We start from the raw sequence: 15,667 nt of genomic DNA, 5'->3' as shown, positions 1-15,667 counted from the left end.
TACCTGAATATGCAGATACCGGCGGAAAATAAGGGGAAGCGGGTTATTCTCTCCCTAGACGCGGCCACAGCTTTTGACAGCGTAGAGTGGGGGTACCTATGGGCTACAATGCGATCAATGGGGTTTGGGGAAGTGTATATTAGGTGGGTGCAGCTGTTGTACTCTGCTCCTACGGCAAGAATTAGGGCAAATGGCAGCATGTCAGATAGATTTTCTCTCTGTAGGGGCACAAGGCAGGGGTGCCCACTGTCCCCCCTGTTGTTTGCTATCGCTATCGAACCACTGGCGGCGGTGATGCGGCGGGATCCTGGTGTAGTGGGTTAGCGATATGGGAGTGTGGAGGAGAAAGTGGCCTTATATGCGGACGATTTATTATTGTTTCTGGCAGATGCAGGGAATTCCTTGGAGGCGGTAATGAGGGTCATATCTAACTTTGGAAGGATATCAGGGCTCACGATAAATTGGGACAAATCGGTTTTGATGCCACTAGATGAAACGCCTTCCAATGTAGTGGTGACTTGTGCTCTGGTTCAGGTGGTGTCAGAGTTTAAATATCTGGGAATTATGATATCCAATAAACTAACTGACTATGAACGTCTTAATCTCACCCCCCTTTTACTTAAGTTCAAACAAAAGATTCTGGCCTGGTCCAAACTGTACCTTTCGGTGGTGGGGAGAGTCAACTTAGCTAAAATGATACTAATGCCCCAACTGCTCTATGTGCTCCATAACGACCCGGTATGGCTACCACAAAATAGGTTTTATAAAATAAATTCTATTCTCCGAGGCTTAATCTGGGGAAGGAAGCGCCCACGGATGAGGTTAGAATATTTACAGAGACCAAAAGACGAAGGGGGACTGGCTCTACCTAATCCTTGGTGCTATTACTTAGCTGCCCAGAGCCAACACATGGTGGGGTGGGGAGTGACAGGTTTGGAGACCTCGGCGGGGAAAATATTACAGTATGTGATCGGAAAAGGTCCTCTGCTGGCAAGTCTGGAGGCGGGAACGTTTCGTCCACACTCTGCATTATATCCTACTATACAGTTGATAGATAAAGTATGGGGTAAGATCAAACAGATGAGACAGGTAACCGGGTTCACTAGATATACCCCCATGTGAGACAACCCCCAACATTCCGGAATTTTTATCCCTTAAAGAATTTGGGCAATGGAGGAGAATTGGTATCTGGTACCTCTCCCAAGTGATGGATGGAAACATATTTAAGACTTTTGAAGTACTGCTAAAAGACTTCCCACTGGGACATAGTATGTTTTATAAATACCTGCAGCTACGTCACGCATTTGAATCGCAGAACAGAATAACACCAATTGTTATACAATCAGATAGTGTAATTAATATATTAGGGACGCAAAGAGGGACGGCAGGATGTATATCGATGGTCTGCGGGGGACTTCTGTCCATGTCGGTTGGGAGGCAACAAATTGGGGCATATGCAAGGTGGGTGGAAGATTTGGGAGAAATTGGGGAGGAGAAATGGGTGTCTATTTTGCAATATGTCATCAAAATATCTCTGAGCGAGGCAAAACGGCTATCGCAATTATATGTTATATACAGATTATATAGAGCCCCCGAGTGGATGAAGAAAATGGGAGTGAGAACAGATTCAAAGTGTCCAAAATGTACTGTGGAAGAAGCGGGGATCATGCACATGTTGTGGGAATGCCCGTGTTTACAAGGGTTCTGGATCACAGTGTTAAATTTAATTAAATCAGTGATGCAAGTGGACCTACCCAGAAACCCTCTGGTGTGTGTGCTGGGCTATGTGGATGAAGTGGGGGCGGATGAACAAGAAAAACTGGCAGTGGCACGATTGTTGTATCCAGCAAGGAAACTAATTGCCTTGTATTGGCTATCTGAAAAAGCACCGACACGTAAGGAATTTGTTGAAAAAGTGAATTATATTATTTATATGGAGAAAAATGTTTATATTAAAAGGGGAAGGAGAACTCAATATGAGAAGATCTGGAGCAAGTGCCTGGACTTTCCAGGATTAGCGTCATTTGATCTACTGAAAGATAGGATATTTAGACTATAGGTAGGAAAGGAAAGATCGCAGTGGCTGAGAAATAAGGAGGGCAGGTCATTATGTGAATAAAGAGGGATGCAGAGAGTGGAGGGGTGAGACTGTCGACCGGAAGAGGGTGGGGGGGAGGGTAGGGGGTATGTGTGAGGACTACCCTCACAATTTATGTTCATGAAAGCTTTAAAATGCAATAAAAATTTATCTGATTTTAAAAAAACCTGGTGGCTACACTCCCCCATCATTCTTCGTGGGAGATAATTTCTACCAACATACTGGAAAATCGTGACAAAATATGCTAGCCTTTTTGGCTGGGGAGCAGTGTTTTGGAGTTTCATAGCCTCCTGGGCTGTCCAACATCAGACCTCGGTGTGTCAGCTCTGCAAGGCTGCTACCTGGTCCTCTAAAACTTTGTAAAGGTGTGCATAGAGTGCACAATTTGCCTTGGCAGATGCCATCCTGAGCAGCAAGATTCTTCAAGCACCTGTATCGTGAGCTTAGGCCTGAGCTTGGCTTCCTTCTGTTTCTTCCCACCCTCAGGATTGTTTTAGGACTTCACATGGTTTTCTGTGTCCCCCGATGAAGTGAGAGAAAAGATGATTTTGGATACTCACCTTAAAATCTTTCTCGGAGCCTTTATTGGGGGATACACCACTCGCCCTCTTTTGTTTTTATGTTGGGCCAATTTGTTGGTATTTCCTAATGTTGCGTCTCCTACTGCTTTCTCACTAACTGATCAGCTTGGTTCCAGTTGGTGGGTGTAGCCTTTTGAGGAGGAGGTTTTTATGTAAGGTGTCAGCCTCCTAGTGGCAGCAGCATACACCCATGGTTTCCTATGTCCCTCGATGAAGTCTCCGAGAGAAATTTTGCAGTGAGTACCCTGAATGTTCTTATTGTTATTAGATTTCAATTCAGAGACCCATTTACATGTACTTTCCAATTCTCTGTTCATGTCCATTATTGGAAAAAAGAGAGAAACACACGACCAATTATCCCCCAACAAATCCATATGGATAGATAGAACAGTGGCACACTTTACCTGGGAGACTAAGAGCGGCCAGAGAGCGGTGTCTGTGTCCTTCCCGACGGCCGTTTCGGCTGGAAGCCTTCGTCAGGGGGCGTGGGCAAGTGAGGGGGAAGTGTGGATTAAAAGGGGGCATCAACCAATCAACGCGGTTGAAGTGCCAGTGACGCAATAAGTGTCCAAGGCAGCGCAAGACGCACAGCGCCTCACCGCGCCGCCTCCCGCCCGACAGTTCCGGTCACATGACCGCCACGTGTGCGCATCACGTGGCCATCATGTGAGCAGACGTCACGCAGGGAAGGCGGCGCGGCACCGCGATGACGTCCACCGCTCCCGGACACATGCGCACTGGCACTCCAACCAGCGATGGGGGATAAGGTTTATATATAGAGAGAATGAAGGTGGTAAGAATATAGATCTATCTCACAGCACGGCAATCAGACATCGTAATAGCGATATAGTTATTGATATAAACAAGAATTATTATACCTTATGCGATATCAAATATCCAGGGCTAACAATGCAATTTATATATGGAATATCAAAGGATATGCTAAATACATGCAAATAGCAATATATATAGTGTAGAGCAAAGACAGATATTTAACATCAAGCATAGATAGCACATATACAGAATCTGTCATGTATGATATCCAACATGACAGTTAACATATAACATAAGTTGACAATAACTGTTATATTTCTTGCTTGATGTTGTCCAATTGCATCATAAAATAAAAGAGATAGCATCATCAGATAGTACAATACACCAGCATCCATCATCGATATTGAATCATAAAATGAGAGGAAGATGCCTAAAATAGAACAAGATAAAAAAATTAATTTATAAATTAAAAACAACACCATAACAATAAACCCCGTCCTGAAGGTAAGAGGACCACCACGGCTATCACAAAAATGGGGCATAGGAAATATTCTCATTTAGACCCAAAGGGTGAAGAGTTTTTAATGTCCAGATCCATCTTGTCTCCATCATGGCTAGTCTTTGACTAATCTTTCCCCCACGGATATTAAGATCAAGGCGGTCAATGCCCCTGACCCTTAATAGTGTCGGATCCGATTGATGACATTGTCGGAAATGACGTGGAATGGTTTTAAGTGATAGAATATCAGAGCAGTTGGCCGCTGCAATTATCCCGTTAACGTGTTCCCGGACGCGAACCTTAAACTGCCTGGTTGTCAAGCCGACATAAATTTTGGGGCAGGGGCAAATGGCATAATAAATAACCGCCGACGTGGTACAGGAAATTAACTTCTTGATGGTAAAGGTATTTTCCCCCGCAGAGTCCATAAACGTGTCAGTCCTGTCCACATTCGTGCAGGCCACACAACGCCCACAAGGTACACAACCAGTACGGGGAGCCACAGGACCAAAAGGAGGCGGCTGAATGCACTCATCATAGTGACTTGCCACGAGATGGTCGCGGAGATTTTTTGACCTACGAATGCTTAGCATAGGCCTATCTGGGATCATCTGAGCCAAAACCGGGTCGGCCTGCAGAACTGGCCAAAATTTCTGCAGGCACGATCTCCTGGCCGAAAATTGGCCGTGATAATTGGTGACAACTCTCAGGGTTTCCCGCGATTGAGATCTTTGAGGGGCATATAGCAGGGAGTGACGGGTAGAATGTCTCGCCCTATTATAAGCTCTTTTCACACATCGCCTGCTATAACCCCTATCATAGAACCTATGCTTGAGGTCTAGGGCTCGGGCCTCAAAATCCGAATCAGTGGAGCAGATCCTGCGAAGGCGCAGGAACTGGCCCACCGGAATGGATCGGATCATGTGGCCGGGATGTGAAGAGGACGCATGCAATAGTACATTTCCCGCAGTCCTCTTACGAAATATGTCAGTTTGAATGGTGTTAAAGACATCTCTTTTGACGATGACGTCAAGAAAGTCGACGGACTGAGCATGGTGAGTGTAAGTGATATGAATATTTAAATCATTAAGATTCAGGACCTTCATGAAGTCATGGAGCTCCATCTCCGAGCCCTGCCAGATCATAAAGATGTCATCGATGTACCGCGTCCAAAAGGGGACGCGGTCCATCGATGGCAGCCGATCTGACAGGAAGAGGTCCCTCTCCCACAGCCCCAGGAACAGGTTGGTGGGTGTAGCCTTTTGAGGAGGAGGTTTTTATGTATGGTGTCAGCCTTCTAGTGGCAGCAGCATACACCCATTGTTTCCTATGTCCCTCAATGAAGTCTCCGAGAGAAAAATTTTGCAGTGAGTACCCTGAATGTTCTTATTGTTATTAGATTTCAATTCAGAGACCCATTTACATGTACTTTCCAATTCTCTGTTCATGTCCATTATTAAATAGGGGAGGCACAAGCTTGTGTTGGTGGAAGTGAACGTGCAACCCCAGTCGCTGATGTGTCTGAAGTGGTTTTTGAAAGGGAGGAGGGTGAAGTGAGGTAAGTGTGAACAAGACTGAAGTCCAGAGTAACATTACTGAAGCTATAAAACTCATCTCATCATTCTATATTGCAGAGTTGGAGGGGAAATACAGTCTATGGTCTGGGACCCTAGTGGAGAGAGGCTGGCCGTGCTTCTGAGAGGTTGGATCTAGTCACTTTACTATACCTATATTTGGGCCTCATTCACACACGTTTTAAAATATATTACATTAGATGAATATTATTTCAGAGGGAGACATCCACGCAGCTCCGAGTAGGGAATCTTGTCCTAAAAGGATCACTGTATTTCCACATATGCAGAACAGTTTTCTAATGGCATTGGTCACCTCTATTCTGCACGTGCGCAGGATTTCAATCAAGTCTGCTCTGGTCCCGGTAAACACCAGCGCTGTCAGTAAAGTAGTGGCAGATCTTGGTGGCCAAACTAATCAATGGAGGGTGCTCTGGACCATGGTGCCCTGAACACCTAATTTATAGATAACTTCTAGATGTGTCTCACTTATTCATCTCCCTTTCAGAAAACCCAAATGATAAGACGAGTGAAGCAGCCATTGCCGTGTACCGCACGAAGTACAACCCAAAGTTTGAGCTCCTTCCTTGGTAAATCTTGAATCTATTTTTGTATTTTATGGTGACTATATGTAAAGTATCAGTTATGATTTAAAGAAGCTTCAGTTTGACCCCTATCCATATGCCCTACAGCATTTGGACACTATAAAGGGGTTCCCCATAGGATAGGAAGCCTCTGCATTACATAGACCTCTGTGCATTTGATCATTTGACATGTGATGTTTAATTCTCTCTGCAGTTTTCTCTGGAAAGGAAATTTGTGCCTAGACGTGGCTTTCATATACAGTAACAGCTATTTGCCAAAGATTAGTGAAACCAGACTCGTTGTGAACATCTGATTTTTTGCGTCAGCTCCTTTTTATACCTCTTCCAGATATTCACTGTACATGCACAGTGCATGTTGGGAGAGTTTGCCTACAGCAAGCACATGAGTTGACCCTGCACCATACACAGCGCGTGCTGTTTGTGATGTACAGCCAGTACCTGTCTGCAACAGCGGTAATCTGAGCGAGCTCTGATTATTTTGATAGTAAAACTTGTGTTGATATCCAGTGTGGATTTGTTACACTGCCTATTGGCCCTCCATGACATGATGGTGGGGTTAGAATGAGTTGCCATGGTAGCCAGGACCTACTAAAAGACCCCATCACCTCCATCTTGTAATCCTATGAAGCCCACCCTGTTGGGCACGATAGTCAGTTTCGTAATATTTAATATATAGTTCAAGAGAACAAACGCTTCTAGATTCATATTCACTGTAATTGATTCTTCTGCCGGGAACCCACCGGTATCCAGACTCTCCGCAAAGACTATCCTCCCTTGGTCTGATGGAGCATCCCTCAAGGATCCCACTGACAGGCACATAGAATCCCAGGCAAAGTCAACATTTCAATCCGTTGACTCTATACTGTGAGCTGCTTTTGCTGCAACATGGGTATCTAAATCAGTATCGGCCTGGGCCAAACAATTATGAGGCATTCTTGGAGGTGCCTCTTCCGTCGACTTGGCAAACCTAACTGACCAGTTTGCTCTCGGCAGAAAATGTCTCCTCTCGGCCTCTCTTGATGCTGCCAGTTGTGCTGTGCAAGCCTCCAGTAACCCAGTGGCTATCCACAGACTGATATGGCTCAAAGCGTGGGAAGCCGACCCAGCATCTAAGAAGTCTCTCACCGGTTTACCCTTCCAAGGATCTCACTTGTTTGGAGCCAAGTTGGACCAGATTATTCAGGAAGTCAGGGCGATAAGAGCACCCTGCTCCCTCAACCTAGAACTAGACGCCCTCCTATCAGACGAAAGACTATGCCCTTTTGATCCTTTTGGCTATTCTCCTCTTCGAAAGGGTCCAATCGGCAAGAGAAAACATCCAGGCAGCCGATAAGGAAGAGAACTTCAGTTAAGGCAGTTCTCTCACACAGTTAACAGTCCAAAACTCCCAGCAGCCAATCCAGCAGATTCTCATTCACATGATGGATTACCCCCACCTGGGACGCCTCTCGAGTGGGCAGACGTCTTCACCCCTTTCAGGACCTTTGACTCTCTGTTATCAAAGATGCCTGGGTCAGAAGTGGTTTCCAGGTACAAAATTAGAATTTGCCTCTGTTCCCTAAGTACCGTTTTTTCTAGTCTCATCCCCAAAGGTACCTTGCCCTAATTCCAGGTTTTTTCAAGGCCAGCTCTTCTATTTTCCAGCTACGCGTCATTATTCACATCCCCTCACAAGATCGCTTCACTTGTTTCCGTTCAAATCTTTTTGTAGTGTCCAAAAAGGACTGCTCGGTTTAACCCATCCTATACTTAAAAGTCACTGAGCAAATGAGTTAATCTGCGTCATTTCAGAATAGAGTCCCTTTGTGCAGTGATCGCCTCCATGGATCCCAACAAATTCCTCTGCTCTATCTTTTACATTCCCATTTTTAAGGGACACCAAAAGTTTCTAAGCTTCGCAGTTATAGTGTCATTTCCAGTGTGTAGCCCAACCTTTCAGACCGGCCACTGCTTCCAGACTGTTCACCAACATCATGACGGCAGTAATGGCCATACTACGAGCCAGAGGTAATTGTCATCCCTTACCTAGATGACCGCCTCATCAAAACCCAATCCTTCTCATCAGCTTAGAAGAGTCTCCAGATCACACTTGATACTCTCACCTCAGCTGGATTATCAACACCCCAAATTCGTCTTTGATTCTGTCCCACCGCCTAGTTTTCCTGAGATGCTCTTCGACAAAATACTAGCAAGAGTCTTTGTTCCAGAAGCAAAGATGCTGGCTCTCCACCAAGGCATTTCTCTCTTATGACGTCCTTGTCCATGGCCCCTACAATTTTTCATGGCCGTCATAGTCAGAATGATGGTTGTTTTGGAGGTAATCCCCTTTACACAGTTCCCTACCAGACAACTACAGCTCTCTTTTTATGTCTGTGGGACAGGACTGTTCCTTCCCTGGACTGATTGATCTATCTTACACTTTAAGGTCAAACAGTCCCTGACTTTGTGGCTGCTGTCCCCGCTCACACGTAAGAGTCTGTCATTTCTTACAATTAATTGGCAGGTTGTAACGATTGTTGCCAGTCTACTTGGCTGGGGAGCTGTCTTCCAAAACCTCATAGTATAAGTCCAGTGGAACACACAGGAGTCTTTCCTGCTTATCAACATCCCCAAGATCAGCAATTCTTCTATCCCTTTTTCATTAGCAAGACCTTCTCTCGGGCCTTCTGGTTTGTATTCAGTCCGACAATGCCACGGCGGTGGCATACATCAAACACCAAGAACGTACGCAAATTTGATCAGCCATAACATAAGCCTCTTGGACTCTCTCCTGGGCAGAACATACGTAGAGTTCCAGCCATATCCGCAGTTCACATTTTCAAAGTGGACAACTTGGCTCCAGACTGTCCAAGTTGCAAAGATCTAACCACCAGTAAATGTTTTCTAAACCCGGCTGTATTCGAGCAGATCTGTTTTCAGTCGGATTCCCCGGGCGTTGATCTTATGGCATCCAGACTGAACAACAAGGTTCCTCGGTTCATGTCCAGGTGACGCGATCTATTTGCTATCGACGCACTAGCAATCCCAGAGTCCCAGTCCTGCCTCCACTATCTCTTTCCTCCTCTGCCTCTACTACTCACGCTGATGAAGGCCGAACGCGTTCCAGTAATTTTGATCACCCCAGACTGGCCCAGAAGGACATGGCATAGCGGAGCTGGTCCACCTCCTTGAAAACGTCCTGTGGAGACGCCATGATCGTCCAGTTCTGCTTTTCATGGGCCCCCTCTTCCACCAGAATTCATATTTTTTTTTTTCAACTTAACAGCATGGCCATTGAAGCTGCGGTTCTGAAGGTCTCTGGTTTCTCCAATCAAGTCATTCAGACCATGATCAGAGCCTGAAAACCTTCCTCTTCACATATCTATCATTGTACCTGGAAGGTCGTCTTTCGTTGATGTGAGTCCAATCGCATCGCTCCAATGTTTTTCTCGCTTCAGTCTCTCCTGGCCTTCTTACAGTTGGGCCTGGACTGTTATATCAATGTCTCTCTTCTTTTTCTGTTCTGTTTCAGAAAAATTTGGCTGCTCGTTTTCAAGTTTGCACTTTTCTACAGGACTTGGCTCAATCTGTCCCTGCCTACCAGTCTCGGGTGGAACCATGGGATCTCAACCTGTTACATCCTCCCTTCAAACCTCTGTGGGACATCTCCCTGTCCTTTCTATCTTAGAAGCTTACTTTTCTAGTAGCAAGTACGTCCATTAGACGAGTTTCTGAGCTGGCAGCGATTTTGTGCCGCTCCCCCTTCCTCATCCTTCACCAAAATAAGGTCTTGCGGCCTGTGCCTTCGTTTCTTCCCAACATGGTTTCTGCCATTTAACCTTAAAGGGAATCTGTCACCAGGTTTTTGCTACTCCATCTGAGAGAAGCATAATGTAGTGACAGAAACTCAGATTCCAGTGTTGTATAACTTATTAGGCTGCTGGTTGTCATTTTGATAAAAATCACAGTTTTCTCTGCTGCAGATCTAGCAGTTATTTGAATGTAGAGCAGGTTATACTGAGCTCATGCAGCTGTTGGACTATCTGGCAGCACGCCAACTATTTCTCTAATGGTAATCTTTGGCTAATTAAACAGGGATTTTATAAAAACTACACTACACAGCCCAGTAGGTCACACGTCGGTGGAATAAGTTTCTCTATTCCTTCATCATGCTACTCTCAGGTTAGGTGGCAAAAACCTGGTGACAGAGTCCCTTTAAGATATTGTCTGTTCTTCATTTTGTCCTTTTGCCTCTCCTGGAATGATCTCCAAGCAAGTTGGATTTCGTTAGAGCCATTTACATTTACCTTGCCAGGTCCATTTGCAATTACCTTGCCAGGTCCAATCAAGTTTGACATAAGGATTCCTTATTCATCATCCTGGAAGGCGCTTGGAAGTAACTCCCGGCCTCCAAAGCTACCATTGCTCTTCTAGATTTGTTCTGCTATTCCTGAAGCCTACCAGACGAAGAATAGAACTCTTCCATCCGACTTGTGGGCTCATTCCACTCAGGCAGTGGGGGCCTCTTGGGCCATTCGGCATCATGCTTTCTGCATTGTAGGTTTGCAAGGCAACTATGTGGTCTTTTGTACACACGTTTTCCAAGTTTACTGGTTTCATACTTATTCCCCAGCTGATGCCAGCCTAGGCAGGATAGTGTTGCTAGCAGAAGTTGTGCGACCTTCATCCTAAAGTTCTTTTATCTTCATATTTTTTGTTTTGTTTGTATGTTTACCTACCTTCCCACTCCTGTGGACTGCTTTGGGATTGTGCCATGGTCTTCCTGTGTCCCCAAATGAAGTGATAGAGAAAAGAGGATTTTGGGTACTCACCGTTAACGAAGCCTTTATTGGGGGACACTGTACCTTCCCCTTCTTTAGAGATTGTGTTTTCCATAACTTATCTGTACTAAATATATTGCTTCTTCTACTGGTTAGTTTGGTGCCAGTTGGTGGGTGTACACTGCTGAGGAGGAGCATAGTGGCAGCAGCATACACCCATGGTCTTCTTGGTCACCCATGAAGGCTATGAGAAAGCTTTTTACAGTGAGTACCCAAAATCCTTTTATTTAAAGTCTATATAAAAAGATAATTTTGAATTGCTCACCCTATTCCCAATACAAATATAAAGTAATAGAAAAAAAATATCACATTGTTATTGTCATTGTGCATGGCTTTAAAAAGAATGCATAAGCTCAGAAAATGGCAACACAACCAAACTTTGATTTTGTTGTTTTTTTTTTGTTTGTTTTTTCTTTCTTCTAAACGTCTGAAAATTTTTTTTAACCACTGGGAGAGAAAAAAAGAAGTTTGGAATTGGTTTGATCATACTGACTTAAAGAATCCTGTATACAAGTTGATTTTACTACGCATTTAGTCTTTAAAAAAAAATGGTTTTATAGCATTTTATTTAGCTTCACTTTGAATTTTTTCCCGTTTCTCAGTGCTTTATATACAGTAGTAACGTAGAAGCTACAACTCGTCCCATAATAAAAAGACAAATCCTCAATATTTTTGTTTTTTCATTTTATTTCTTTAAGGTGATAACTTGTTTTTATTCTCCGTTTTCTCTTCTATTCAGTGGCTTTCTTCCAAATCAAGTGGGAGAAGTTCCACAACTCATGCAATTTCACCCAGTTTTTAAGAAGGGAGCGCTGCTTTCTGTGGTAAAGTATTTATTTTTTTATTTATTTTTTTGTTTTCTTTTTTTTGAGAATGGCTGTTTACTTATAGCATTGCTGTCAGACAGCTGTAGATTTAGAGGCTTTATTCGGATCCTTTTTTTTCTCCTTTTCTCCATATGGGGCTAAGAACTCACAGGCAAGGAGATGTTAACTACCGACCTGTTCTTTGAACAATCTCTTCTGGCTCGGGGCAGTCACAGACCGCTCCGGTCGGTGATTCTCCTGCTATCTGTGACATCTCATTGACAGAGTAGCTTCTTTTCCAGTCGGCTGTCAGCGGGGCGTCAGTGAAGTGCAGAGTTCGAAAGGAAAGGCGTCAGGGTTGGAGTCCGCCGGTACCGACACCGGAGAACCGACCCGGAAACCGTGCACAGAGGGGGTACTTGAACCCTGAAGCCAGGACCGGAAGAAACGGCCTAGCTAATTAACCAATTGAGGGCAGAATTATAGGTCCTGTCCCAACCAAAGTCCCAAAAGCAGGCAACCACCCACCGAGAGGGATAGGGCATCCGTCAGGGTCCGGTAGATCCCAAGGGTCAGCGTCAGTGGGCAAGGCTCCCAACAAAAAGGACCGGGAGCGGACTTCTGTGTTTCACACCGGGAAGTCCAACACACCACACGCTGAGTGCAGAGGAAAGTGATACGGATGATCAGCCCGGGTGTGGTTCCAGATACACCCGATTGTGGCGACCGGGCACCAGCACTTTGGTTTACCACTGGACTTGTGTGATTTATTCAACCGTGAGTAACCTAACATCCCCCGGTCCGACCGGGTGCGCCGGCCCCTGCAATCACCATCCCTGACATAGAGACACTGGGCCCTGGGGCATCCATCCCTACCCACGGAGGGGTTAACATCTAGCTGCCATCCCATCGCCCCCGGGAGTCCCACAACAGCAGCGGTGGTGCCATACTTCACCACACACCGTGGGTGGCGTCGCAACAGTTTACGGCAAATCCCATACAAATACATCCCCTTTTATTTGAAGTGTCCGCGCGACCCCCGGGTCCGGTAGAATCCTCGAGCCACACTCCGGATCCGAGCAGCCCGGCTGCTGGCACGGGGGCGGCACACCAGAATAATGAAATATTAATGAAATAATGAGAAAGTTTTAAGGCATTTTTATTACTTTCTGCAAAGTCAAAAGTTTACATACATTTCATTAGTGTTTGGTACCATTGCCCTTAAACTGTATGACTTGGGTCAAAGGTTTTGGATATCCTTCCACAAGCTTCTCACAATAGTTAGTAGGAATTTGGGCCCATTCCTCCTGACAGAACTGGTATAACTGAGCCATGTTTGTAGGTCGCCTTGCTCGAACCGGCCTTTTCAGCTTTGCCCATAACTTTTTCAATAGGATAGAGATATGGGCTTTGTGATGGCCACTCCAAAACATTGACTTTGTTATCCTTAAGCCACTTTCTAACCTGTTTGGCAGTGTGCTTCCGGGCATTGTCCATTTGGAAAACCCATTTCCATCCAAGCTTTAAGTTCGTGGTTGATGTTTTGAGATGTTGCTTCAGTATTGCCACATAATCTTCTTTCCTCATGATGTCATCTATTTTGTGAATTGCATCAGTCCCTCCTGCAGCAAAACAACCCCACAACATGGTGCTGCCACCCCCATGTTTCACAGTTCAGATGGTGTTCTCAGGCTTCAAAGTTTCTCCCTTTTTTCCTCCAAACGTAACGATGGTCATTACGGCCAAACAGGTCCATTTTAGTTTCATCAGACCACAGGACATATCTCCAAAAATTAAAGTCTTTGCAAATAGACACAGGAACAAACATTAATCTGTCATCTTTATGTTGCTTTTGAAGTAATGGCTTCTTCCTGGCAGAGTGGCCTTTCAGCCCATGTTGATACAGTACTCGTTTCACTATGGATAATGACACAATCTTACCAACATCTGCCAGCATCTTTACAAGGTCTTTTGCTTGTGTTCTTGGGTTGATATGTACATGTCTGACCAAAGCACATTCATCTGTGGTACACAGAATGCATCTCCTTCCTGAACAGTATGATGGCTGGACAATCCCATCTTGTTTGTGCTTGCGTATAATTATTTGTGTAAATGACGAAGACTGGTATCTGGAAACAGCACCCAAAGATGAACCAGACTTGTGCAAGTCTACAATTCTTTTCCTGAGATTTTGGCAGATTTCTTTTGCTTTTCCCATGATACTACACAAAGAAGCAGTGTGTTTCAGGTGTGCATTACAATACACCCCCAGGTGTGTCTCTAATTAACTCAGTTGTTGCCAATAAACCTATCAGAAGCTTCCAACGACATGACATCATCATATTGGGCTGTCCATATTGTTTAAAGGCATAGTACTCTTAGTGTATGTAAACCTTTGACTTTACAAAAAGTAATTAAAAATGCCTTTAAAACATTCATTCTTTGTCGCTCCATTGGGAGACCCAGACAATTGGGTGTATAGCTTCTGCCTCCGGAGGCCACACAAAGCATTACACTTTAAAAAGTGTAACCCCTCCCCTCTGCCTATACACCCTCCCGTGCATCACGGGCCCATCAGTTTTTTGCTTTGTGTTGAAGGAGGCTGACACATTCACGCAAGCTCCACATTTTAGTCAGCAGCAGCTGCTGACTTTATCGGATGGAAGAAAAGAGGGCCCTAACAGGGCTCCCGGCATGCTCCCTTCTCACCCCACTCTGGTCGGCGGTGCTGTTAAGGTCGAGGTACCCATTGCGGGTACAAAGGCTGGAGCCACATGCCGTTATCCTTCCCCATCCCTTAGGGGCTCTGGGTGAAGTGGGATCCTAACCGGTCACCATACACTGGGACCGGGCTCCCTCCGCAGCCCCTGGGGGAATCTGACGGACAGGAGCCGGATATCATCAGGGACAGGGCCCTGCTACTCTGAGGTACTCTGTGTCCCCTTGGGGACGGCGCATAGAGCGCCTGTGTAAAGGACGCTGCAGCAGCTGCTGGGTGTTTTTGTGACCGGGACTACCGCGCCGACCGCGTTTGTTTCCCGGCCACATTACTAACTTTAGTCCCCGGCTTTTGCGGCCTAGTACCGCATACTCCCGCCCCCGGGCCTGCCAGTCAGGGGTAAGGGCGGGACGCTTGACTAGACGTCAGCGGTGAGGGCTGGAGCATACTTAGGTATCCTCCTCCCCCCTCACTGAGCACTGCGGGGCACCAGATTCCCGCACTTTCTGAGGCACGCCCACGGCTCCCTCCTCCTCTCAGAACGCCGGCAGCCATTGCTATCAGCACTTCTGCAGGTGGAGAACGTCAGACCGAGCTCCACAGCTCTGGGAGGCCCAGGCAGGGAATCTGGTGGTCACACAACCGCTGAGGGCGGTCGGTAAGCCGCACCTGTTACTAGGTGCTGGCCCCCCTGGGTGCCGAACTGTATATATATATTCTTACTGTGTATACATTTACTCTGTTCGGCCGCAGTAATTGTTTTTGGCTATATACCCTCACTGTTTGCTCTAGGAGGAGACAACAGCATGTCGTCCGCAAAAAGCAAGGGTGCCAAGGCACAGGCTTATTTTGCAACCTGTACCTCTTGTGCGGCTATGTTACCTGCAGGTTCCACCTACCCTCATTGTGTGCAATGCTCGGCCCCTGTGACACTCACTCAGCCGGAGCCTCAGCCACGGGTGGAGAGCTCCGGCACACTACCTCAATGTAGTCAGACACAAAAGAGTTTCTTTTTATACTTATTTTATTTTGAAAAAAAGATTCATGCATATGATGTCCACAATTTTAACGTTTCGACCATATTTTGGTCTTCATCAAAGGGACCATCTAAATACAAATGTGAACACAAATAATTACAAAGCATATAACAAATGTACAAAAAAATCATCACATATTGTCAACGTGGGGGTTCAG

General features: G+C 45.6%; 1 protein-coding gene across 1 annotated transcript in view; it reads left to right on the top strand.

Moving 5' to 3' along the window:
• The window catches only part of AAAS (aladin WD repeat nucleoporin), a 104,884-nt gene that overhangs the window by 65,618 nt on the left and 23,599 nt on the right, over window positions 1–15,667 (top strand). The window contains exons 13-16 of the mRNA XM_075334535.1: window positions 5,417–5,510; window positions 5,587–5,654; window positions 6,032–6,113; window positions 11,688–11,772. Coding sequence (XP_075190650.1) covers window positions 5,417–5,510; window positions 5,587–5,654; window positions 6,032–6,113; window positions 11,688–11,772 — 329 coding nt within the window. The remainder of the gene's footprint in view (window positions 1–5,416; window positions 5,511–5,586; window positions 5,655–6,031; window positions 6,114–11,687; window positions 11,773–15,667) is intronic.

Source organism: Anomaloglossus baeobatrachus, chromosome 2 (assembly GCF_048569485.1).
Source record: "Anomaloglossus baeobatrachus isolate aAnoBae1 chromosome 2, aAnoBae1.hap1, whole genome shotgun sequence".
Taxonomy (NCBI): Eukaryota; Metazoa; Chordata; class Amphibia; order Anura; family Aromobatidae; genus Anomaloglossus; species Anomaloglossus baeobatrachus.
The sequence above is the reverse complement of the archived record's forward strand: the minus strand, read 5'-3'. Positions and strand labels throughout refer to the sequence as shown.